Raw genomic sequence first — 24270 nt, forward strand, 5'->3', positions numbered from 1 at the left:
ATTTTTTTAATATTTATCTATTTTTGGGAGACAGAGAGACAGAGTGGGGAGATGGGGCAGAGAGAGAAGGAGACAGAATCTGAAGCAGGCGCCAGGCTCTGAGCCCTCAGCACAGAGCCTGATGCCAGGCTTAAACCAATAAAGCCCGGGATCATGACTTGGGCTGAAGTAGGATGCTCAGCTGATGGAGTCACCCAGGTGCCCCTGGGTTTGTGTATACTAACACACTAGTCTCTTCTCAGATAGCTGTGTTCATCAAAGGTGAGAATACAGACTGACAATATTCAGGACATCATTTTAGCCAGTAATTTAATTCTTTTATTTGAGAGTACTTCCTGGAGTACCTTCTGTGTATCATACAACAGTATCAGCATACAGTGTTGAATCAGTGAGACAAGGTCCCCACCTACAGGAACTAGATTCTCACTTTACCCATTTTATGAGTGCAGCTAAGATTGCTGTAAATTACTTACTTGAAATTGATTTCCCTTTCCTTTTTATTTTCTGGCACAAACTCATGAGCAGAGACAAGATAAAAGAGTAAAAGGGAAGGGAAAAAGAGACCTGGTTCACTCACAGACTAGGGAGTTCTGAAGCAGTTTAGAGCTGCCTGTTTGTGCTGTGGTTTTTGCCTAAGCGCAGTCGAAGCTAACTGCAGGGTGGGGGGCTTAGTTGCAGTGGCTGGATGGGTCTCATGTGACTCCCCAAAGTTACTCAAGCTCCTATTCTGAAAATTGTCCATCATAAATGTTTACTTGTATTATAATCTCCCACTAGCGAGTGATCCCCAAATAATAAAAGTATATGTGATATGACTGCAATTAATTGACCACAGAGATTAAGACACTTTTCCCAAAGTGCTGAAAAATCTATAATTAGAAATATAGAGAAGGTGGCGGGGCCTGGCTCAGCAGGGGTTGTGCGTTCAAGCCCCATGTTGGGTGTAGAGCTTATTAAAAGTAAAATCTTTAAAAATAAGTATAATAAAGGGATGAATGATCCAGTAGTCGACTTGTTGGTTTTTTACCTCACTGCTGGGATGACCCTTGTGATCACATGTGATGTTCTCAGACAAAACGCATGTTGGTGGAGAAAATGGGACACGAAGCAGTGGAACTGGGCCATGGAGAAGCCAACATAACCGGCTTGGAGGAGAACACCCTGATCGCCAGTCTCTGTGACCTGCTGGAGAGGATCTGGAGCCACGGGTTGCAGATTAAGCAGGTAACAGTCTCAGGAGTTCCTGGTGATGAGGCTGGTTAGGAACCCTGTCAAGAAATGTCACAAGGAGAAAAAGGTATAAAAATTAAAGGATATGTTCCTTTGTCACAGGATGACTAGAAATGCACCAGAGGCTTTTTAATTTCAGAAAAAGAAAATAAAATCCATGATTACGGGGTGGTTTGGGGCTCTTTCCTGGTAAACAGCAAAGGATAAAATGGCACATTTACTGCAGAGACTGTATCCCCTGTTGATTCCATTAAGCATCTGCTTTCGTCACTGTCCGGGAAAACTGTTAGCCAGAATTAACCTTTACCATTTTAAGTGATTTAGTTATTCAGGGTGCAAAAACTCAAATGGTTTCTTTGTTTTTGTCGCTCCTATCTCCTGTTCTGATTGTTTTCTCTTGTGGGCATGTTCTTTCTTCTTCCCCTGTTTTCTTTCTCCTCTGGCTTGTTTTCTTCCATAGCTGGCATTCCAAACATACAAATGGATTTTGCACATGGATATACACAAATACATTCTGTGCTGCTAGAGCCTTTTAATTCTGTGGTTACTAGACAGTCCTAACCATACAACTAAGTAACGACTGAGCTGAACTTCAGAAATACTCGCCAGTATTTCTAGCCATCTCGTTTGCTGCCCTTCCCCAGGCTATTACTAATCTTCTCAGTGAGGCAAAGGATGACCCTTATTTCACAAGGAGTGAGTTGCTCAGCATATCATCCAGCTGAGAATGGATGAGCTTGGATCTCCAAACATCAAAATGACCATTTCGATGTGAATAGTTTTGAAAAGAAATGATTTCTTGATTCATTAGTTCTTATAAAATGAAAAAATTTTTTAAACCTTGTAATTTCAGGGGAAGTCAGCTTTGTGGTCACATTTAATTCAGTTTCAGGACAGAGAAGAGAAACAAGAGCACCTTGCAGAATCACCAGGTGAGAGTTCATTGGTTTGGTTGTTTCTACAGACCTGGTAGCATTGGACCATGTGAAGAATCAGTACCATATGGCTTTGTCTTTACCTCTCTCTCTCTCTCAGGCTGAAACTTGCTAGTAATGGGGTAAAGCAGGAGGAGCAATATTTCTTAACAGTTGTGAAACCTGGGGAAAGTCACCTGACCTTTCTGATCTTCATCCGCAAGACAGGGAAAATAATGTTAAGCTATATAAGACTGTAATGTTGATTAAATGAGGTAACATTTTAAAATCCCTAATGAATTATAAAGGATCATGCAAGTATACCTTACTCTCACCACTGTTAGGTTGTATGTGTATATTGGGTTTTTTTTCCTTAAAGTTTTATAACCATTATTAATAATCTTTCAGAGAAAAAACATTTATGTAGTTTTGTAACCATTATTAATCTTTCAGAGAAAAAACATTTATGTATGTCTCAAAAGTCTTTAGGAGTCTGATTTCTTCTTCAGTTTACAGTAAGACATCACATGTTAGAAATGTTATTATACTTTAGCTAATTAGAGTTACATAGGGTTCTTAGATATGTATCTTTTTTTATGTAAAATAACCCTCTATTTCACAAAAAGTAGAAGTAATGATGGAAATCTAGTAGAGATAAAATGTTTTATACTAAATCAGCTCTTTGAGAACCTTTTCTAAAATTATGGATTATCCGGGACACCTGGGTGGCTCAGTTATTAAGCATCTGACTTCAGGTCATAATCTTGCAGTTTTGTGAGTTTAAGCACTGCGTGGGACTCTTTGCTGTCAGCACAGAGCTGTTTCAGACCTCTGTCCCTCTGTCCCTTTGCCCCTTCCCTGCTCATGGCCTTTCACTTTCTCTCAAAAATAAATATAAAAATTTTTTAAAATAAAGTTATGGATTATTTTAGACATTCAGAAATGTTAAAAAAATAGGGAAAAAAATTAATAACCAACCAGCAACTTAAGAAAGCAATGCAAATATGATTGAAGCATGCCCTATCTCCATTCCCTTCATTGCATTGCTACCCTAAATGTGGTGCTTATTGTTGGAAACCTAGGTTTTTGTTTTGTTTTGTTAATGTTTATTTTTCAGAGACAGAGACAGAGACAGAGTCATACACAAGTGGGGGAAGGACATAGAGAGAGACACAGAAGCCAAAGCAGGCTCCAGGCTCTGAGCTGTCAGCACAGAGCCCGATGGGCCGTGAACTCATGAACCATGAGATCATGACCTGAGCCGAAGTCGGACACTTAACTGAGCCCCCCGGAAACCTAGTTTTCAAATGTGTTTAATGGGATAGCTAGGAATGTGAATTTGATACTGTATATTATCCTGGAGCTCCACTAAATAAAATGTCAAGGTTCTAATGTCCCAAGATGTAACCGTATTTGTAAAGATTAAGATTAAGTTTAAAAGCATTCTGTAGTATCCATCTCCTTTGCTCTTTTTTCTCTTGAAGAAGTAAAAATGCAGGGCACTTGGGTGGCTCAGTAGGTTGAGCATCCAACTTCAGGTCAGGACATGATCTCACAATTAGCAGGTTCAAGCTCTGCATGTTGCTCTGTGCTGACAGCTCAGCCTGGAGCCTGCTTCTGATTCTGTATCTCCCCCTCTCTCTGCCCCTCCCCCATTCACATTTTGTTTCTCTCAAAATAAACTGTTAAAAAAAAAGAAAAAGATAAAGTAAAAATGCGTGGGTGTATGCCCTGAAACAGTCTCTAACAAACACTTCCCTGTGTTCGTAGAAAATTTAGCTCTTTGGACAATAAAACCATAACCAAGGTAGCCAACCCTGCTTAGGAAAAATAAATTCCTAGGAAGAAATAGCCCTTTGTAGGATGAAGTGTTGGAGAACCGAGCTCTGTGTAGGGCAGGGAGATGGAAGCATTTGGCTCTTTTGCCAAACGAGGCATGTGAGAATGTCCAGCTGTTAGAGCCAGCAGCTGCCCGTCACCAGCAGCAGCTTCATGGCTTTGACCGCTCAAATGTTGAGTGGCTGAGGTGGAGAACAGAGACTCAGCTGTTTGCAGTGGCCTTTTATTAGTCAGTGGTGGGACCAGCAAAGCTCTCAAGTCAAGGCTAAAAAGTATCAAGTGTGTCAGAGCCTCATGTAGTCACTATTTGTGCTGTGCTGTCAAGCGTTGATAAAGGGCTAGTAATAATGAAAAAAAAAATCCAAATATTTTACTGATCCTAAGTAGAACTAATGTAAGCCATGTAGCTTTTGAAATCAAATTTATTGTCGGTTAGGAGGCGTAGATTTTATTATAAATATTGCTCTAACGCTTCTGATGATTCAGCCCATGATGTTAGAATTTTAAAATATGAGTGTGAAATATACATAAAAACATTAGTTTAAAAACAAAATACTCCTTTATTGAGAAGCAATGTGATCTAATTATACAGAAATTAGCAGTTTATTTACTTCTTTGCTTTCAAATCTGGGTGAGTTTTTTTCCCCCAAAATTACTTTTTGTTTACCAACTGTTAAGTATCCTGATTAATGGCAATAAACAGACTACACATTTCATATTAAGGGGTGATCCTCCGTGTACCTAGAGATTCGCAGTAGATTTGAACACTACTGTTACTAGCATTGAGCCAGAATGAGACTAGATGATCGATCATTACTGTTCCCTCAGAAGCCTCACTAAACGGGACTCAGAGACATTTTAAGGGTTGCAGAAGAATGGAAAAAGTCTGTCTTAGCAAGAAGACCATAGCAAGGTAGATCATCTTAATTTTTTAAAAATAGACTTTATTTTTTATAGCAGTTTTAGGCTCATGGCAGTACTGAGCACACAATACAGAGATTTCCCATATACTCACCACCCCCACATACGCACAGCCTCCCCCATTATCAGCACCCCTAATATAGTGGTACATTTCATATAGTTGATGAACCCACATTGACAGATTATTACCCAAAGTCCATAGTTTAGGTTCACTCTTGGTTTTGTGCATATTATGTGTTTAAACAGATGGAGAGCAACATGGATCCTCCATTACAGTATCAGATAGTGTTCTTTTGTCACCCTAATATTCTCTGTGCTCCATTTATTTATTCCTGTTTCCTTACCTAACTGCTGGCAACCACTGACCCCTTTATTTTCTCCATAGTTTTGCCTTGTCTAGAATGCCATGTAGTTAAGTGTCATGTAGTATATGTATGTAGTATATTTTCAGATTGGCTTCTTTCGTTTAGTAATATGCATTTAAGTTTCTTTTGTGTCTTTCAGACTGTCTTAATTTTGACCTAGTTAAATTTTGCAGTGCCAAGACACTATATCTAGTAGTTTTGGGGTTCTATTTCAGAGAAAGGATCTCAGGATGCAATTGATCCTAGAAAGAAGACTGTTCCTGATATATTACTCAAAAGTTTCTACCTTTAAAAAGATTGGCCAATTAAAGTTTTTTTAAATGTTGGCCAGCTTAGGGGTACCTGGGTGTCTCAGTCAGTTGAGTGTCTGACTCTTGATGTTGGCTCATATCATGATCCCAGGGTCATGGGATCTAGCCCTGCACTGGGCTCTGTGCTGAGTGTGGAGCCTACTCTCCCTCTGCTGCTCTCCCATGCTTGTGCTTCTCTCTCTCTCTCTCTAAAATTAAAAAAAAAAATTTTTTTAATGTTGGCCGGCTTAGACATAGATGATGTTCTTAAACCTTGCATCTTTAGACAAGATTCCACCAAACTTTCAGTGGATTTTTTAATCATTTGACAAGTACTAGAGTCAGATGCAGAAGAGGGTGAAAATACTGCTTTTAAATGGTCATTCTGGATCCAGCCCAAGAATTTGAGTCACTCCTCAATCATCTTATCTTCATCAAAAATTCTCTATTAGGGGTGCCTGGCTGGCTCAGTCAGGAGAGCATGTAGCTCTTAATCTCAGGGTCATAAGTTCAAGCCCCATGTTGGGCGTAGAGCTCACTTAAAAAAAAGTTTTGAGGGCAGTCAGTTAAGCATCCAACTTCAGCTCAGGTCATGATCTCCCGTTTCGTGGGTTCAAGCCCTGCATTGGGCTCTGTGCTGACATTTCAGAGCCTGGCGCTTGCTTTAGATTCTGTGTCTCCTTCTCTCTCTGCCCCTCCCGTGCTCACACTCTGTCTCTCCCTCTCTCAAAAATAAACATTAAAAAAAATTTTAAGTTTTCTATTAATTACTTCCCTATAGACTGTAGATGGTTCTATAAAAATATTATATACAGTCTCTGCCCTTTACAAACTTGCTGCTTATGTTGCAGCTTTGATTGAGGCAGATACACAAAAGGAGTTCCTATGGCTAAATATTAAATCCACAGTGTTTATATTAAAGGAGAAAGTGTCCTATTACATTTGAGTGTGTTGAATTAAGAAATAATAATAAATGTATACATTTAAATGCTGTATAAATTTCTCTTCTGGAGTGGACTTCACAGAAACCTTCTTAGAATTTAGATCTTTAGATAAAATATGTGGCTTCGCTCATTAACGCGTATCTGTTTTCTGTGCACTGGCTTCTAAACTCTTCCTTCCAGAGTCACTAATAGACTATCGTATTGGTTTCCTAGGGCTGCCGCAATTAAGTACCACAAACTGGCTAGCTTAAACAGCAGTCTTACAGTTCTGGAGGCTAACAGCCCCAAATCAAAGTGTTAGCTGTTGGTGGTGCCTTCTGAAGGTTATGAAGGGATATCTATCCCATGCCCCTCTCCTAGCTTCTGGTCATCTCAGAAATTCCTTAGTCTTGAAGTGATATATTCCATGTGTCTTCACATCGTCTTTTCTCCACTTGTGTCTATCTCTGTATCCAAATTTCCCTTTGATAAGGACACTAGTCACATCGGTTTAGGGCACATCCTAATTACCTCAAATTGATCATCTACAAAGACCCTATTTCCAAAAAGGTCAGATTCACAGGTCCTGAGAGTTAGGACTTCTACATCTTCTTGAGGGACATAATTCAAAACATAACAGCTATATTATTGCTGACTTCCCATGTCATCCTCTATCTGATTAGCAGATTAATCATAAATCTCTTTCTCCAACAGTAGTTCCTACACAGCCATCTTTGATGGCCCATTGGGACCTCAAACTCAGCACATCTTAAAACAAACTAATTATTTCAGCCCCTCTCCTTCCTGTCCCTGTTTGGCTTTCTCCCTTCTCTCCATGTTATTTAATGGCATCAGCACTCATCTCTCAATCAAACTTAGCAGTAGAAAGTCATCTGTAATATAACAGAAAACCCAGTGGACGTGACGTTAAAACATTCTTCCCCAACAAATACCATATGTTTACATTCATAGGTCTAGCAGAGAAACCTAACAGAGGGCCATAGGGAGGGGAAGGGGGAAAGAGTTGGGGAGAGAGAGGGACACTAAACACGAGAGACTATTGAATACTGAAAATGAACTGAGGGCTGAAGGGGGAGGGGGAGGGGAAAGGGGGGTAATGGAGAGGGGGCACTTGTGAGGAAGAGCACTGGGTGTTATATGGAAACCGATTTGACAATAAACTATTATGAAAAAATAATAAAATAATTAAAATAAAACATCCTTCCCCTTTTCATGAATGCATACAATCAGGTTTCTTGACCTCTTTGAGCCTCAGTTTCTTCATTTGCAAAATTAAGATTAACAAATCCAAGGAAGGTAATAATTTGATGAGATAATATACATTAAATCGTTTTATATATCCTTAATATTGTTTTTGACTCTTGAGTCTTGTTCACTTTTTTTAACTTTTTCACTTTTATTAAAGACTTTGACAGGAACTTCATAAAACTTCATAAAATTCTATTTGCTATATAATAAACATCTACTTCTGTATAGGAGATATGTGTCATTATAGCAACCATTTTGATGTGTAAAAGAATTTTGAATTCTTCCTATAAGTATTTGACTAAAATAAGAAACATCTTTGCAATAATATTGACAGTGTAGCTTAAGTAAGATTTCAGAAATGTCTCCTGGAAAAAGTGGGAATGTTTCTTTTGCCAGCTAAACTCTAAACAGTTACAGTTATGGTGCAGTAAATTAGACAAAGATAGGAAGGAGCATCATGTTTCTAGAAAAAACAGCATGCAACATGGACTTGCTCCATGTCAAAGTGACAACCACTGAATGACAATGACTTATTATACACAGGAAAAATAGAATATGTTCTTCAGAAGGAAATGATATTGCAAGATAATTCTGATAAACCTTTTATTGAAGTCTTGAATAACTTCAGCGAACATCATCACCAAATGGGTCAAGGCAGTTTATAGGACATTAAAGGATTCCTTTATATGTTGATACCCTCCTTAAATGTAAACACAAATCAAATATAAACACACTTGTAAAACTGTGATTCTCTTAATCAAACATGTGTTTACTACCATACTCAACTACTAGGCGGCATTTGAGTACAAAAGTTTAACTTCTGCTAATCTGGACAAACCAAGGTGGAGACTCTGATTTGGAGGCTTAACAGGCAGGCCTGCCAGTGGGCCTCTGCTGCTGCCGCTTCCAGGTACCGCCATTAGGTTTTTTTGTTTTCATCTGAAGGACTACAGATTTGTAATGATTTCCTAGTGGCCTCTGAAGAAACAGAAACCTTTTTTTTGGTGAAGACTGAGGTTCTGATTTCACATCAGCTGGAGTAGAGTCTCCTGAAGTCACTTCCAAAGTATTACATTTGGATGTAGGTTTCTTCTTTTCAACCAGAGATTTGACCTTCGCCTCTTTCTTTTTATGTCTTTCACTTTATTTTTTCTCATGTTGAAGTCTTCATCATTATCTTCACTCTCACTAAAATCAGAGTCATCCTCAGATTCTTCACCAGTTGCAAAGTCTGGCTCAGAGTCATCAGCACTATTGCCATGACTGCCTTCCAAAACAGCCTTCCACTGTTGTACCGCAGCCTTTGGTACTGTTTTTCTTTCCCTTGAACAACAGAGAAATCATCTTCCTCAGTAATCTTATCCAAATTAAATAATCTCTCGACACACTGCAGTTGGAGATATGAGGGGCCTTACTCATTGTTTCAGTTTCATTACTGTCACATTTTTTGATGCTTTTATCTCTACTCTCTTCCACATCAGTGGTGACTGTTGGAAGTTCCTTCACTGATAAATCTGGTAGAGCTTGTCACCTAAAGCTCTTTTTAGGGGTTTTCTCTTGCAGTGGTATATCTTCTTTCTGGAGATTCTTCAGTTCAGGTTTCCTTGTTTCTAGTTTTAACTCCTTTGCTGATGGTCTGGGTTTCTTATTTAAAGGTGTAGTTGCAGAAACAAAGTCATCATTGCTGTCAGAGTCCTGAAACAGATTCTTATGCCTCTCCCCCCATGGCCCCTTCCAAGTTCTTGTTGGCAGCAGTGGCCGAGTCTTGTTCGCTTTCTACATCAAGTCGTTACATTCTGTGTTTGCTGCCACTGTGTATGTCTCCTATGTTCTCACTGGCTGCCACTCCTAGTTCATCCATAAGCTGGCCTTTGGAGTAACTTGTAGCTCATCTCCCTTATTTCTCTTATACCATCATATTCTCACTGTAGCTAACTAACTCATAAAAAGCACTCAGGAACATAGTATTCTTTTCAGAATCCTTCCTCCCTTCCTAGGAGTTCTGCAGATTTCTAATGTCATAGATTTCTAATTTGTCATTCAAGGCTCTGCCATCTGGCTCGAAGTAATCTCATCTTCCTTCCTGAGTATTTGTTGGACATGTATGTTGGGCCTCTGCTATGCCATCTGGGTATTCTAAGAAAAAGTTATGACTGAACCTTGAGACATATAGTTAACAGTAATAGAAATGTTAAATTATGCTAAGTTTATGTCAAATATTCAGTTTTACAGGTCTTGTTAGAGAGAGGGAACCACATCTAACAGTGTACCTTAGAAAGGGAATATTCAGGAAAGATTTCACAAAGAGGTAAAATTAAAGCTAAATTTAATTTTATTTTATTTATTGAGAACTTACTTTGTGCCAGGCAGTATTCTAAGTGCTTTGCATCTATCTAAATAAGGTAGGTATTGGTACTGACCCCAGTTTGCAGGAGAGAAAACAGACCATTGAGAGGTAAAATTACTCACCCAAAGTCAGAGAGCTGTTAGGTTCTCTGTAGGGTTTGAGAAAGACATGTTCTTAACTGCTAAGCTTTAGTCCTTTCAATCTAAAATACTGAATAGATTGGGGACACCTGGCTGGCTCAGTCAGTTGAGCATCCAACTCTTGATTTCAGCTCAGGTCCTGATCCCAGGGTCATCGGATCAAGCCCTACATCAGGTTTTGTGCTAAGTGTGGAGCCTGCTTGGGATTCTTTCTTTCTATCCCTTTCTCCCTTTCCCTGCCTCCCTCTGCCCCTCTCCCTGCTCTTGTGCGAGCCCTTTCTCTCTCTTCAAAATGCTGGGCCACCTAGGTGGCTCAGTTGGTTGGGCGTCTGACTTCATCCCAGATCATGATCTCACAGTTTGTGAGTTCGAGCCCTTATCAGGCTCTGAGCTGACAGCTCAGAGCTTGGAGCCTGCTTTGAATTCTGTGTCTTCCTCTCTCTCTGCCCCTCCTCTGCTTCTCTCTCTCTCTCTCTCTCTCTCTCTCTCTGTTTCAAAAATAAATAAACATTAAAAAATTTTTTATGCTAAATAGGCTATAAACATGGAGGATACAGGAGTGTTAAAGGGTGAGTTAAAGATTAACAGATTATATGGAGACATGGAAAAATATATGTTTAAGAAACATTGGTTAGCAAAGAGTGGAGAAAATAGGGTTCCAAAATAGGATTTCTAGAAGAGCTCAGGCCTGTGACTGCTCTTATTGTGGATGCTGCTGCTTTTTTAAATGTCAGCCTCCGTTTTTATTAGGTCTCTCCCCGGCTCGCTGCTTCCCAGCAGCATGATTCTGTCTTGTTGTCATGTCTCCCTCTAGCCAAGTTGCTGATTATGGTTTCAGCTCCTTTTTCCTACCTCGTGATCTTTTCTTTTCTTTCTCTCTCTCTCTCTCTCTCTCTCTCTCTCTCTCTCTCTCTCTCTCTCTCTCTCCTTTTCAACATGTTCTTACTACTGGTGTGACCATCTCTCATGCTGTCTAACCATCCGGCATGTAGAGTTATTCTCTAAGGTGTGCTTTCATTAACAACACTTAAATAGTGATAGTCTTAGACAGGAAGGCTGACATACATAGCACATTCCCTGCAAGTCTCTGGTACAGTTTCCTTGGTGTCTGTTACCTCCTAGGTATCCCGATAAAGTAGCATTTTCCGTGACCCATTGAAAACTCCCTCCCGAAACTGCCGTGACAAATGACCTGGTAATGGAAGGCCCTGAAAAGAACTGCCTTTAGGTTGGCCTGGCCACGGTCTCATTATCCTGGCAGCCCATCAGTGCTCATTCATACCTGCCAAGTATCAGCCTAGCCTCTTTCACTAGGTGCCAAAACATGCAGATCTGAGTACAACAAAATGCTCAGTGCCAGCTTCAAATATATCTATGTGTTTCCTCATGTATCCTATCCCCCACAACCTAGAATGGATCTAAAACCTGGGAAAATGTACATTTAATATATAGTAAAACCCTTATTTTGAATTCCAGTGTTATCCATGTATTTGCTAAATGTGATGCTGCAATTTAGTTTTCCTTTACAGATAGTAAAATGGAGATGAAGTGTGCAAAACTCCACAGCATCCCATTTAAAATGAGATTTAGCACTCTAACTATAATACATTAGCCAACAATTGCTTGCTTAGCTATTTTTATGTAAGAGAATACTCTCCTTTTATAAATGTTAACCATTCAAGTTCCAAAGAGAATGACTCATGAACATTGTATCTCTAAATGTCCATGTAGATTACTCACTTTGCCTGATACATATACTGTAGTTTGGATTCTGAACTTTGAACTAGAAACTTATCAGACTAGAGAGCCCAGACTCTTAGATTTCCCTTTTTTCTTTTAATGTTTATTTATTTATTTTAAAAGAGCGAGGTAGGAGCAGAGGAGAGAGAATCTCAAGTAGGCTCTGTGTTCATGAACCATGAGATTGTGACTGGACCCAAAATCAAGAGTCAAGACACTCAATCGATTGAGCCACCCAGGCACCCCTAGATTTTCCTTTTTATTTAATTTTGTTTTAAGTTTGTTTATTTTAAGAGAGAGTAGAGGAGGGGCAGAGAGAGAGAGAGGGAGAGAGAGAATCCCAAGCAGTCTCCATGCTGTCAGTGCAAAGCCCATTGTGGGTCTTGCACTCTTGTACTGTGAGATCATGACCTGTACCAAAGTTAGACACTTAACCAACAGAGCCACCCGGGTGCCCCTAGATTCTCCTTTCTATTTTTTTTTTAATGTTTATTATTTTGAGAGAGAGAGAGAGACAGACAGAGTGTGAGCACGGGAGGGGCAGAGAGAGAGGGAGACACAGAATCCAAAGCAGACTCCAGGCTCTGAGCTGTCAGCACAGAACCGGACGCAGGGTTCAAACTGACAAACTGTGAGATCATGACCTGAGCTGAGGTCTTAACCTGAAGTAAGCCTAACTGACTGAGCCACCCAGGCTCCCCAGATTTTCCTTTTTAAACATTCTTTCACAGTATAAGGAAGTTATGTGATTGCAATTTATGAGCCCACACATGATTCATACAACTTAGTAGCTTAATTTATACACATTGCTTTCTTGTAATTATTCTGAGCTATTAGAATGAATAACTTTAGCCAATGACTGTTCCTTATGACCAAAAGTTACACACATTGCATTATTTGCTAAATGGGCTTTTATGATTCATTTTAAATTTCCAAATGCATCTTCAGATTAATTAGAAATAAAATAGCTGTTTTTCTGTATATTAAAGTAGCAACATTCAGGGAATAAATTTTCAAGCTTTTCTGTTGTCTTTAAAATTTGTTCTTATCAAAGTAATTTGAAAGTATTTATTTATAGGATATGAACCATGTATATTTGTTTTGTCATTATTATTTTTCTAATACTTTGCTGGTATTTTTTATATAGTTGCCCTTGGACCAGAAAGAAGAAAATCTGACTCAGGAGTTATGTTGCCAACACTCAGGGTCTCTCTTATCCAAGACATGAGGTATATGTGCTAGCATTTGATGATAACTGTTAAATATTTATGACTTTCACTTATATTGCTCAAATACTTATAGCTATGTGTATTTTGTTTTTGCTTATATATTCTGAGGAAAACATTTTTATAATCTTGCTTGCTTTATTATTAGTTTTTTCCTGACATTAAATTCAAAGGGAAAATATAACTGAGAAGAATTTTAAAGTAGCTAAATTATTTTACAGTTTATTCAGTTTTTTTAAACCTTCTTAAATACCTGCTGCCCACAGTCACCAACCAAAAAAATCTGCACATAATGACAAGTTACTTGGCAGAAGAAATGCTGTCAGGTATGTTTAGTTTGAAGCAAATGCAAATCGGAGAATTATCAGTTGCAATTACTGGTCTTAGAAATTGTTAGAAAGCATCAAGATATCTAAAATAGACTTACTGAATGAAGAAGGCAGAGGCTTTTTCCTTTTAAACATTTTAGGTACAACATTTATGCGGGTCTAAAATGAATGTTAAAACATTAGAACACTTTACTTTTATGGTTTGTTGCTTTATTAATATTAATTATTGATGTTTATTTTATTTGTCAGATACTTGCAACAAAAAGCATAGCTTTTAAGAGCTATGGGGTCCCTGGGTTGCTCAGTCAGTTAGGCAGCTGACTTCAGCTCAGGTCATGATCTCACAGTCTGTGAGTTCAAGCCCCGTGTTGGGCTTTGTGCTGACAGCTCAGAGCCTGGAGCCTGCTTCCGGTTCTGTGTCTCCTTCTCTCTCTGCCCCTCCCCCTCTCATGCTCTGTCTCTCTCTGTGTCAAAAATAAATAAAACATTAAAAAAAATTTAAAAAAAAAAGAGTGGCAGCTGAATGTAGCAGTAACACATCCTGGCTTTACTGCTTAAGCTCTATGACTTTAGGCAAAAAATTTTTGTAGCTTCTCTGTGCCTCAGTTTTCCCATCTCTCCAATAGAGATAAAAAGTTTTCTATCTGGGGTACCTGGTTGGCTCAGTCGGTTAAGCGCCTGGCTTCGGCTCAGGTCATGATCTCACAGTTCATGGGTTCGAGCCCAACGTTGGGCTCTGTGCTGACAGCTAGCTCAGAGCCTGGAGCCTGTCTTCAGATTCTGTATCTCCCTCTCTCTCTGACCCTCCCCGTCTCATGCTGTGTCTCTCTCTCTCAAAAATAAATAAAAACATTTTTTTTAAAAGATAAAAAAAAAAGTTTCTATCTTAGAGAATTGTTAGAAGAATTAAATGAGTCAGTCCATTTCTATAAAAAGTTCCAAGTACATGACTCATAATAAGGTTCAGTAAATGTTGGTTTTTGTTTTCTGAATCAATTTATGTATTTATTATCCTCAATGTCATTACTCCTTGCTAGACAAAATATAGTTGCTCTCATGTGGCTTATGATTCCTTTTGATGGCCAGCATAAGAGGAATAGTTGTAACTCTGAAGGAAAAATGATCTCCAGATCTCTTAATGGAGACATAAAACCAGTGTGTTCAGTAGTGATTTTACAGTAGCCATTACATTAAGGTGATGGTTGTTGAAGAACCAAACTTCTGAAACCTAATTAGGAGATGGTCACATCACATAAGGCCATCCTGTTCCTTCCAGTATCCTGCTTATTTTATCTACTTCGTGTCATTTTTCGGGGAGAGGGGCGTCCCACTTAGATATACTCCCTTTACTTTGTAAGAAACAGTATAACATGCAGATTAGGACCTCAGACTCTGGAACCAGCCCGTAAAGCTGCCGTTTCAGCTCTGCCAGGCGCTAACTCTGTAGCCTCAGGCAATCTCCTACTCCCAGTCCTCTTACTTGTAAAATGGATGGTAACAGGGTTTCTCTCAAAATGTTAATGTAAAGATTCAATGAGGTAATAAATGTAAAGTACCCAAAATAGTCCCAAAAACAAATGCGTATGTATATGCTTACTCAAGCGTGTGCATACACACTTATTTGTTTCTGACTTTACTTATATGTATATATATGTATTTTTATATACACAGAATTCATAATGATATCTATGATTCTAATTCAATACCACAGGCATCATTCTAACCTTCTCTCTTATTTGTAATTGCTTTCTCCAACCATGAGAACTTGACTTTTGTTATCTACAGTATATTTACCTATTTGTGCAACCCTAGAATATCCATAAGATGGTTTCGGAATTACTAACCCATACCCCTGTATGAAGCGGAAGCAAGTTTACTAAATAACCACAGTATTTGTGTACCGCTCTAGTCTTTTTTGTCTTTAGCCTTTCTGCAGCCAGTCAAAATACTGGTTTCCAAAATCTATTTTTTTAGAGAGAGAGAAAGGGCACAAGTGAGCAAGGGACAGAGAAAGGAGGAAAGAGAGAGAGATAAGTAGATCTCACCTGGAGTGGGGCTTGAGCTCACCCCATGGGGAACCAAACTCACAAACCATGAGAAACCAAACTCACAAACCATGAGATCCCCACCTGAGCTGAAGTTAGATACTCAACAACTAAGCCACCCAGGCGCCCCCTGGTTTCCAAAATTTAGATGCATTATTTTTTTCTCCACTTCCTTCAGTGTGATTATATTATTCATTTGTAATACAATTAGGTTTATTTGTTAATTTGTTGAATAGGATTATTTTTGGTTCCCCTTACATTCTGGTTGTTTTTGTTTGTAATATATATTACAGTAAAATTCATTATTTCTTGATGTGTAGTTTTATGCATTTTCCCAGATACACAATCGTGACAAGGAACAGTTCCATAACCCCAAAATTCCCTGTGCTACTTCTTTTTGAATCATTTAGGAAATGCCAGGACCCCTGGCATTCACTGATATATTTCCAAGCTCTTTCCACTGAGAGGGCTTAAAAATAATAATATCCCAAAATAGCACTGAGCACACCTAGCACCCAAGTATTGGTTTCTAAATATCATTCTCCAGTGAAAGGAATCAGGGCTCCCTGGGGAAGTGATTAATTCCAGGACTGGGGAAAGGAAAATATAGGATGAACTAGTGAATCTTAAGTTCAAAAAAGTAATGAAGTGCTCAGAAAAGAAGGGCATAATGTAATAAAGACACAGGAGGCAGCCTGAAAGAGCTCCCAATAACCAAAGCTGAAGCAGTTTGAGCAACAAAACTAGCAGTAGTATTGGAACATAACCCACAGAGTAAAATAAATATCCATGAGTCTATTCTGATATAAAGAACTAAGTACGTAAATAGGAACAATGAGATAGCTCTTTTGTACAGAAGCCTTCCAGTTAATAAATGTAAGAAAATGAAGCTGGTTGAAAGTTTAAGGTGAAACTGGGATATTTGCATAGTCTCAAACTATCTCCAAGAATTTATTAATTACAAAGGAAAAAATAATAACCTTACAGTAGAGAAACCCAGCAGGTACCACCTTCAGCAAGTGATCAAGATTAGTATCATTGGTAATAAGATAACATCAGGTACCCCCTAATATGATACACTGAAAAGAATACTTGTTTCTGCAGTATTCTTGTCATAAATGTTTATACTGTTTATCCATGTTATAACATGTATCAGAACTTCCTTCTTTTTTTAAAGATTAATATTCCATCTTGTGTATATATACCACATTTTTTAAACTGTAAACATTTGAATTGTTTCCACTTTTTGGCTATTGTGAATACTATGAATGTTGGGCATACAATTATCTGTTCAAGTCCTGCTTTTAGTTCTTTTGGGTATACACCCAGAAGTAGAATTACTTAGTCACATGGTAATTCTAGGTTTACTTTTTTGAGGAACCACCATTCATTCTTTTTTCCACAGCGACTTCACCATTTTACATTCCTACCAGCAGTACACAAAGGTGCCAGGCTCTCTGCCTGTGAAACCAGAACATTATTTCCCCAACCGGATGACTTGATGCCCTTTCATCAATACGAGTATTCTTTGCATGGAAGCTAGATAAAAATCAGAAGACTGCTTGCTCTCTTGAAAAGAAGAGCTGTGGAAGCCTAATCCTCCAGCTCTGCGCTACTGATCCTCATGCTCATGGGACTGATAGCATCTCAGGAAGCCCCTGAGAAAACACTGCCCATGGCTGTCTCTCTTCCTTCTCTGCTTCCATTCTGCCCCTTTAAAATGACTTTTTATACACTATTGTTCTTTTTCATGATATATTTACTTTAGAGTTTAACTCTTAGTGGACAGGATTATTTCCCTGTTTCCAGGTTCTTGGCAAGTGCTTTTAGTGTTTTAATCCCCAATCATTACCTAGAAAGCTGACATAGATGTTTTTCCTTCAGGAACAACACCCAAGTCATATTCTCAAATTTTTTTTTTCAATCTAGACAATTAAAGAAAAAACTTATTTTCCAGGATTAATGTATCTCCCTGAGTCCATGTTCTCTGTTGGGCACATGTCTTTGTTGGTACCTCCTATCTTTCCAGGTTTATCTCTTGAGGCAAAGACATTGACATTTTGAGTCCTCCTAGTTGTCAAGAGTCTTTGCACCAAATTGCTTAGTAGCTGGCATGAGTCCAGGATAGAGTCATCTGAAGGCTATTCCCTTTGTTGTGGTATCTTAGACAACTCCGCAAGGCCTTCGTGGATGCCAAATATCACCACACTGTCAGTTGTAGAATGAGTTTTTGTTCCATAGAGAAGGGCTAGGGTTAGTAAGGAAGCATATAGATCATCTGCGTAGAAAAGAGAAGTATTATTATGACGTTACCAGCATTACAAATTTCTTTCCAGAGTAACCATGTCCATGTCATCTAGCTATTCAAATAGACTTTTATTCTTTTTTTTTTAATTTTTTAATGTTTTATTTATTTTTGACACAGAGAGAGACAGAGCATGAGAGGGGGAGGGGCAGAGAGAGAAGGAGACACAGAACCAGAAGCAGGCTCCAGGCTCTGAGCTAGCTGTCAGCACAGAGCCTGACACGGAGCTCGAACCCACGAACGTGAGATCTGACCTGAGCCGAAGTCGGAAGCTTAACTGATTTGAGCCACCCAGGCGCCCCTAGACTTTTATTCTTAATCACAATGTAATTAACAATGAGGAGCACAGTAGAACATTACATGACTAAGGAGACTGTGAGTTCCAAGTCTGAGTATTGTATGTAAACAAATGAACCAGATGCCTGAGTAAATCCTAGAAAAATTCTGTTTATATGTAAAGGTGGGAATAAGTTATCCAAGGGTAAATTAGCTAGTTATTTTATCTTTTTAACTAATAATGTATGCATATGAGCCTATGAGCCTCTGGCTTTATTCTGTGCTAAAATTCAGTAGTTATTGATTTCATTACCCCGGGAAGGGATATTTTGAGACATTTTTTATGTATGTACAGAATGTAAGCTTATATTAAAACTGGCTAACCCTTAATTTCTCTAAAAAATAATACTGGGTTTAAAAATAATAAATAAAACGGTTTTGTTAATGATACAGTGAAGTAAATGCTGGTTTGGGACTCAGGAAATGTGGATTCAAAATTTAGCTGCTACCACTCTTAGAAATCATTTGGTTTTAGGGACAGAAGCCCATTCAAACTAGCTTCAGTACAAAGGGATGGATTTATTGGAGATCTATACAAGTGTCTTCCAGAATCCAAGAGTAGGAACTGTGACTGCAAAGTCTTGTCACAAGTTACTCTCACTGTCTCACTAAAAGCAAAATGTCTGTTTTTCCCTTCGCATCTGCTCGCCTTCCCCTGCCCGACCCTTCCTTGCCTTGCCTTTTTTGTTTGTTTGTTTTATTGCGTACAGGCCCAAGCCCAAGCTTTAACATCATTTCTGATTTTCCAGTATACAAAATCTGGTTTCTGAGAGGAAATCCAGTGGACTCAGTTTAGGTCAGGGAGGTTCCTCTTATTCAATGCATTGTAGCTGAAGGATTAGAATCGTGGAGGTAAGTGGAGTTGTGTCTTCTGGGTTTGTCGAAGGGGAGCTTCTCCAAGAATGTGAGTGCAGGAAAGAAGTAGTTGGTAGAAATTGGGTGACATGTTAGAATAATACTCATTATCTCTGTGACCTGGACTGGATCATTTAGTCTCGATTAGTCTCCCATTTTCTTACCCTTAAAGTGACATAACGATGATCCTCCCTCTGACTAGTTTTTGTGACAGATAAGACAAAGTACACAGAAACTTTTCTAAATTAGGAAGCTCTGTAGTAGGGTTAAGAATAAAAAAAAGTAAATAAGTTATTTAAACTGTACCATATATGCTTTTCTGTGAATTAACAGGATCTATTTTGGAGGTAATACTTATATAATATTATGCTGAATTCCATTATAGTCATCTATAATAAATTATTCCAATTAAAAGCAGATTCAAATGGTACATAACTACACAACAAATTTTTAATAAATTTGAATTACAGCTTAATAACAAAATGCATGTAAATGGTTTTAAAGCATAGAGTTAGATACAGATTCACAAAGCAACAGAGTTTTTGAGCTCCTGCTATGTGCTAGGCCCTATAGAGTACAAAAAAGCTGCGAGGCTGCTAAGGAATTGTGGGGCTCCTTTTCCCAGGAGCTTTTGCAAGCTGAGAAACATGTATACCGAGAGAAAATGATAAATGTAATAAGTAGTACATGGTAAATGCAAATTATACCATAGCATTTCAGAAATTAAAGAGATCATTGAAGGCTGTGATGGTCATGGAAAGCTATCTAGAAGAAGCAGGGATTTCAAACATGAATAGAATCAAATAGGGAAGCAAGAAGAAAGTACTTTGGGTAATGGAATGTAAAGTCTTATGAGTCAGTTGTCTGGAATGGAATTTTTTTGAATATGAGGATATATTGAGGCTGAGGGGTAGTAAGTGTTGGATGTGAGCCAGCAGAGTTCAGAGATTTTGAAGGTTCTGGAACGAAGGAATCATATTACGGATGCAGTATTCTAGCTGTTTTCCTGGTGCCAGTGAATAAATAGGATGGGCTTGCAGAGAAGAGTCGTGGCCTCATCTCCCAACCCCCATGCCTCCTCCCAAGAAAATAACCAGCACAAATTCTTTAATGATGGGAATGCTGATTGTCACCGAAGATTGCATGTTATGTATTCCAATCCTTCTCATTTTCCTTAAACATAGATTGTTTTCCAAATTATACTTATTTTCATTTTGTCATTCCTAATATACCATGTCTCCAGATTCTTTTTTTTTATTATTGTTTTACTTATTTTTGAGAGAGAGAGAGACAGCATGAGCAGAGGAGGGTCAAAGAGAGAGGGAGACACAGAATCCGAATCGGGCTCCAGGCTCTGAGCTAGCTGTCAGCACAGAGCCCGATGTAGGCCTCAAACGCATGAACTGTGAGATCATGACCTGAGCCGAGGTCAGACACTTAACTGACTGAGCCACCCAGGCGCTCCCCATGTCTCCAGATTCTTGTGTAAGGCCAACAAAAAGCTTATTTCAGTAGATATGACTGTTTTAGAATAGAAAGAATACTAAGGAAAAGATTAGACCACACCATGCTTATCAGACTTAATCTGGATTTCATTTTCAGTGACTACACCTTGAATCAACTTTTCTCACTTGTGTGAGCTCTGACTTGGCACTGTACTCAACAGGGGTGCCTTGAAAATACTTTTGAACTTTAAGTGGTAAATGCCTGAGTACTTTCCCTTTGTTGCCTTTAGTCAGCTGTGTCATCATCTGGGAAGTGTCAGCAGGGTAGAGGAGCAGCCAGTGCTGCTTCATAGGCCCCTCCTGAGTTGTCAAGTGTCCTACCACTGCCACCACCACCAGTAGGAACCAGGGACTAAGAGGGGACTTGATGACAGTTTTCTCCATTCATGACCATATGTAATGCTATTAGCCCTCTTTAGTGTTTCTGTGTAATGTGATTATAATGCTTTATATCTTATCAAGAGTCTTTGATCATATATTGGCACTGCAGCTTGAAGGCCTAAATCTTCAGATCTAGGGACTAAAAGAGAGGAAAGGGAGAGAGGAAGGATAAAATAAAGCGGAGGTGCCTGGCTGGGTTGGTGGGTAGAGCATGTAACTCTTGATCTCTGGGTTGTGAGTTTGAGCCCCATGTTGGGTGTAGAAATTACTTAAAAATGAAATCTTTAAAAAAAGAGAGCAAGGGAGAAAAAGAATATGTATATTTTATAAGAAGAAAATTCCTTATTTTTAATTTTTAGAGTCATTAGAGAAAGGGGTTCATTGCAATATTTATTATAGGTAAGATGAGTCATTCTGGACATTAAAAAAAATCAAGGGAAGGGGTGATGGGTCATAATCACAAAAACTTGTTAGTGACCCACTGTAGGAGTTTTATAATTACCCTGCACCTTGGGCCCTTCCTGCCCACCCTTCCCCTTTAGGAGGAAAACCATTGGGGCGCCTGGGTGGCTCAGTCAGTTAAGCTTCCCACTTTGGCTCAGGTCAGATCTCGCGTTCGTGGGTTTGAGCCCCGCGTCGGGCTCTGTGCTGACAGCTAGCTCAGAGCCTGGAGCCTACTTCCAGTCCTGTGTCTCCTTCTCTCTCTGCTCCTCCCCCTCTATGTTCTGTCTCTCTCTGTATCAAAAATAAATAAAACATTAAAAAAAAATTTTAGAAGGAAAACCATTTAGGAAAATAAACTTAGGTCCCTCTGAGTACAGCACTGACTTCTACACAGAATATTTATGTATGCATGTGACATTCGGTTGGAATTTGACCATAGAATTTTCAAAGTCTACAAATTTTGAATTTATAAGTGCAGTAGCTTGTCCTCAAGGGCTATGGAAAGAAAGATTTCATATTTTCCATACGTTGTCCAGAAACTACTTCAATGAATTAAAGTTGTGACAATTATTTAGTCAAACTGTAGACCAAATATTTTGAATAAATCTTAAATATTCAGCCTTTTTTATTTTATTTCCCTGAAGGTCAGAAATAACCAACTGCCAGCTTATAGGTATCCATGAAGCTGAAACAAAAACGTAGTAAAATCTGAAGAATAAGTGAATGTTAAATGCTTTATCTGAGGGCGATGCCTGTGCATGCTTGTGTTGTAATGGGGATTCTGATGTTCTACTGAATTCATGATTCAGACGGAACCTTTTTTAAGGGTTTAATCAATATAAAGTGCGTATTGCTATTGCTTGTGCTCAGTACGAAAGAAGTGTTCTGTGAAAAGTGCTGTAATTCTTTAGTTCTTTTCCGGCTCAAGGTTATCCTTGGGATCTACATCTCTGCTGTTGCTACTGTCCTTTAGGCATATTCAAAACATGAGTGAGATCAAGACTGACGTCGGACGAGCTCGGGCGTGGATCAGACTGTCTCTGGAAAAGAAGCTCTTGTCCCAGCATCTCAAGCAGCTGCTCTCCAACCAGCCACTCACCAAGTAAGTGATGGTCTCGTAGACATTTCTGCTTCTGTGACCTGTGTGTCTGCAAAGCAGATTGCATCAGCTGCAAACTGGCTTCCTCGGCATGAACTGCTGACTTCTGTGCACCTGCAGTCTTCCTTTCTAACAGGCATGTGCTTTGGGAACTCCATGGTTTGACAGTGTTTCATTTTACCTCAGAGGGCACACCAAGTGTCACAGCCAAAGGCCAGACTGCTGTGTTCTCAATCAGAAAAATAACTAAGTCCACATGGGCTGACAGTAACATCCAAAAGATAGGCTGAATTTATGTAAACCATTTATATCATGCTGTAAAGATCACAACAAAGCCTGAAGTAGTGAAAAAATAATAATAATAAAAGTCCACGTTAATGGGTTTCTTCTCAGAGTCTTGCCAATGGTTAACTTCAGTAGTAGAGCCAGGAAAACGCATGAAGTACATGTTAATTGTTAACTGTTTTGATAGGTTTCCCTTTACTCCATCAAGAAACCCTCTTAGATGAAATACATCATCCATATAAAATATACATTAGAGCTAATTTAAAGACTGAGGACATAGTTCTCTAGAGCAAAGGTATGCAAAAAATTCAACAAAGATCTCAAACTTGACAGTGTTGGAATCTTATGGTAACAATTCGTTTTGTAGTTTTGCATTTGTGCGCATCACCATTGGACTGCTTACCCCCTGGGGTATTTTAAGATGAGTTTTAATGTCCAAAGAATAGGTTTAATAAAGAATGCAAAGTGAAGTATAGCCTGTGAACCTGATCTTGTACTCTGAAACCATCCCCTCCCCTTCCCATCCTCTCCCATTATAAATTATTCATGGCCACTGTGGGCAAAGTACAAAAAGAAAATTATAATAATCATTTAAAATCCTACTACATAAAGATTGGACACTGGGGGTGCTTAATAGGTACAGCATGTGATTCTAGATCTCAGGGTCACGAGTTCAAGGCCCATGTGTGGCATGTGGCATAGAGTTTAAGTTTACTTTAAACACATACATATGTACATAAATATAGGTATGCACACCTGACTGGCTCAGTTGGTAGAGTATGTGACTCTTGATCTTGGGGTAAGGAGTTTGAGTCCCATGTTGGACATACAGCTTACTTTTTTAAAAAGAGCATGGCCGGGGCGGCGCCTGGGTCACTCAGTCAGTTGAGCTTCTGGCTTCAGCTCAAGTCATGATCTCACGGTTCGTGGGTTCGAGCCCTATGTCAGGCTCTGTGCTGACAGCTCAGAGCCTGGACTCTGCTTTGGATTCTGTGTCTCCCTCTCTCTGCCCCTCCCCAGCTCACACTGTCTCTCTCTCAAAAAAATAAATAAAACATTAAAAAAAAATTTTTTTTTAAAAAGGCATGGGATGCCTGGGTAGCTCAGTTGGTAAAACATCCAACTCTTGATCTCAGCTCAGGTCATGATCTCTGTTCCTAAGATGGAGCCTCATGTAGGGTTCTGTGCTGACAGCAAAGAGTCTGCTTGGGATTCTCTCTGCCCCTCACCCTTGCTTCTTTCAAAATTAATAAACATCTTCTGAAGTTTAAATTTAAAAAATAAAATTTTAAAAAATTTTTTAAAAGAATAAATTTCTACTGCATAAAAACAAATACCAAGTGTTTTACATGTTTTCTTATGTACTTCTATGCATGTTCTCTTAGTTAAGATTATACTGTACGTACAATTCAGTGTCATCCTATTTTTAGCTTAGCATTTTATAAATATTTCACTATATTGTAAGAGTTTAAGCTCTGAATA

At 38.9% G+C, this 24270-nt stretch overlaps 1 protein-coding gene across 1 annotated transcript in view; it reads left to right on the forward strand.

The window, feature by feature from the left end:
* The window catches only part of DENND5B (DENN domain containing 5B), a 185048-nt gene that overhangs the window by 135731 nt on the left and 25047 nt on the right, over nt 1-24270 (forward strand). Inside the window, exons 16-19 of the mRNA XM_029955517.1 lie at nt 1072-1224; nt 2084-2162; nt 13126-13207; nt 22378-22506. Coding sequence (XP_029811377.1) covers nt 1072-1224; nt 2084-2162; nt 13126-13207; nt 22378-22506 — 443 coding nt within the window. The remainder of the gene's footprint in view (nt 1-1071; nt 1225-2083; nt 2163-13125; nt 13208-22377; nt 22507-24270) is intronic.

The sequence above is a fragment of the Suricata suricatta genome, chromosome 10, assembly GCF_006229205.1.
Source record: "Suricata suricatta isolate VVHF042 chromosome 10, meerkat_22Aug2017_6uvM2_HiC, whole genome shotgun sequence".
NCBI lineage: Eukaryota > Metazoa > Chordata > Mammalia > Carnivora > Herpestidae > Suricata > Suricata suricatta.